This window comes from Morus notabilis, unplaced genomic scaffold (genome assembly GCF_000414095.1).
Source record: "Morus notabilis unplaced genomic scaffold, ASM41409v2 Scaffold172, whole genome shotgun sequence".
Taxonomy (NCBI): Eukaryota; Viridiplantae; Streptophyta; class Magnoliopsida; order Rosales; family Moraceae; genus Morus; species Morus notabilis.
In genome coordinates, this window is record NW_010362230.1 from 481908 (window position 1) to 484600 (window position 2693).

The 2693-nt window shown below is 38.4% G+C and overlaps 1 protein-coding gene across 2 annotated transcripts in view; it reads right to left on the reverse strand.

The window, feature by feature from the left end:
* The window catches only part of LOC21407839, a 12534-nt gene extending 10204 nt beyond the window's left edge, over positions 1-2330 (reverse strand). For both annotated transcript variants that reach the window (XM_024167733.1, XM_024167732.1), the window contains exon 1: positions 2072-2330. In XM_024167733.1, the coding sequence (XP_024023501.1) occupies positions 2072-2213 (142 nt within the window). In that variant the 5' untranslated portion in view covers positions 2214-2330. The remainder of the gene's footprint in view (positions 1-2071) is intronic.
* Between the last annotated feature and the right edge of the window lie 363 nt (positions 2331-2693).

Genomic DNA, 2693 nt, shown 5'->3' on the forward strand with positions numbered 1-2693 from the left:
TTCCTACAGTTCAATCAGGTACCTCAAAGTTGCTAGAAGTGGTCCATGTTTACAAATCTTTCGGTGAGCGAAGGTGGCTAGAATTCGGTGATTCGGCAGTTTGAATTGCAGTTTTTTATACGTGAAAAATAGGGTTTTGTGTGTTTTTGATAGAGGAACCAAGAACTGATGAAGCTCTAATACCTATTAATGTATGACCAAGACAAAACATAAAATTTAGAGAGAAGAACAGAACCAAGATAGAGAAGAAAAACCACAGGAGAGATAGAACTAGAACTAGATGAGAGAGAGAAGGGATTTTAGAGAAAGAATAAAAACTCCAGTAGAGGAAAGGCAACAACATCTACATTCATTCATAAACCATTTTCTAAAAATAAACAACATAAAGTGTCTTATCTATTGAAGCCAAAACCCTAAAGGGAAATTTGCATTGGGTGGCCTACATTCCACCCACTACAAAATATATGTTCATTGTTTTCATAATTAAGAGTAATGGCAAGTTCTTTTATATAAAATTTTGTACTTCACATGATCACATTAAAAACGCTCACAGAGCTCTTCTCCTTCACATTGAACACTCACAAAACTCCTATTTTCCGCTAAACAACTCGCCTTTGACAGTGTAGATCTCGTGCTGGAGGAGATCTCTGAACTGCCCACCACAGTACATGAGGAAGATCTCATCGATCTTTCCCGCCCCACTCGAGATCACATGCTGGAGGAGATAGAGATCTTCTCTCCCAAGAGCCGAAGAGATTGTTAGCGTCATCCTTGTTCCTGCCAAAGGTAGTGCTAGTGAGGCAGACCACAGCTGGGCGACATAGAAAGAGATGGTCGGAGCTCACGCCACTAGAGGGTCAAATCCAACTAGATCCATCCATCAGATCTCACAGTGATCCGTCAGCAACTCCATGATCTCTACACTGTCTTTATCGACAACATTTTGAATTGCCAGAACAAAGAGCATGAGAGGACTCAGCTTAAATAGGAGCGCATGGAGCTTGTCGACGACCGTACTCACTTCAAGAATAAAAAGGTCAATTTTGTTTTGTGAAAATTGAGAAGGGGATAATAACCCTTGTGGTATTACCTTCTCCAGATTCCGGAGACCACCACGACCTGATCCTATCCGTTATTGAGAAGGTAATCATCAAATATCCAACTCTCCTTGACCCTGAGGACAAGCCTCAGTGTTGGGGGGCGTCTGGTTCCCAATTCGATCTTTATCGCCTTAAAGGAGGTATTCTCCTCCTGTTGGGGCTTTGAAATCAAGTTGTCATCTTCATATCGAAGATGACGACCAACTTTGTTTCTCAAGTTTAGGGTCAGGTTTATCACGATGGACTATGGTTTATCTCATCACTGCAGTTTATCGCCGACTGACTATCACTGGTTGATAATGGTGAAATTTATTTTTGTATTTTTGGCTGTATCATTAATTAAAACCGATCATTTAACTAATTTTAAAAAGTATGGTCATTTACCTTAAAGATCCTTACATCAGTCATTTACTCTGGAATTCAAAAGTAACGCAGCTCTAGTTCAAAAGCAAATCTGATTCCCAATATTCTAACAATCATAAGAGATAAACATAAAATCAAATCAATTCTAAAAATGTAGACACGACTTCAAATTCAAAATTAAATACTAAAATTGTCTAAATCCAACTCCTAATCTGATTCCACATCAGTTATATTTTACAATTCCGAAAATCAAAATGATAGGGACAATTTGAATACTTAAGCTAAAACATTTAAGTAGAGACAATTCTTAAGCTTAACATTTGATTCCGATGTTCTAAGAAATAGAGATTAAATTGACGATGGCTTCAAATTTGCAGCCAACAGAGAAAAATTGAACACATTTTTATATCAAAATATTTAATTATAGCTTAATTCTCAATTCTGCGAAATTGACTAAACCCAAAGTCTTTTTTGAGATTTACAAACCCAAAACAATGCCCAAAGTCAGAATATTTAGCTAATTTTATTTCTCAACTTTTACCAGAATAACGCTCAAAAGCTTAATTGATACTGTGAATTTCAAGGAAAAAGCAGAAAAGAGCAAGTACCAGTGGCGATTGAGAGGAGAGAGAAAGAGAATCCAGGAAGGAGAGAGAGGCGATCGAGGGATTCGGTAGCCGCGCGGACGACGGCGCAATCAGAGCTGAGCGTGTCGGTTAGAAACTGAGAGATCTGAGGGACGACCTCCATTGTTAGGGTTTGCTTGTGCGCTGAAAACCCTAATTAGAATTGAAAGGTAAAGGAAGGAAGGAGAAAGAAGTGTGAAATTATTGCGCGGGAAAGAAAACGATTTTGCGCCTAGCTACGAATGAATATAAAAAAATAAAAATAATTAAAAAATAAAAATGTCAGAATTCTATATTTATTATTTTGTGAATTGAACATATGGATTATTTGTTATTTTAATTTTTTTGTGCGGGAATCGGAAGAACAAAAAAAAATTAAAAATTTATGCAAATAGAGATGCGAACCTACAGAACTAGAGATGCAAGAACGGGTTGGGCCGGCCCGGCCCGTTCTCTTTAGACTCGCGCGGATTGTGGGTCGGGCTAATTCAGTCTTTGAATTTTGTGGGTCGGATCGGACCGGCCAATATAAAAATTAACTCGGCCCAGTATACATCACGGGTTAATTTTATGTGGGTCAGGTTGGGCCGTGCCGTGGGCCAAA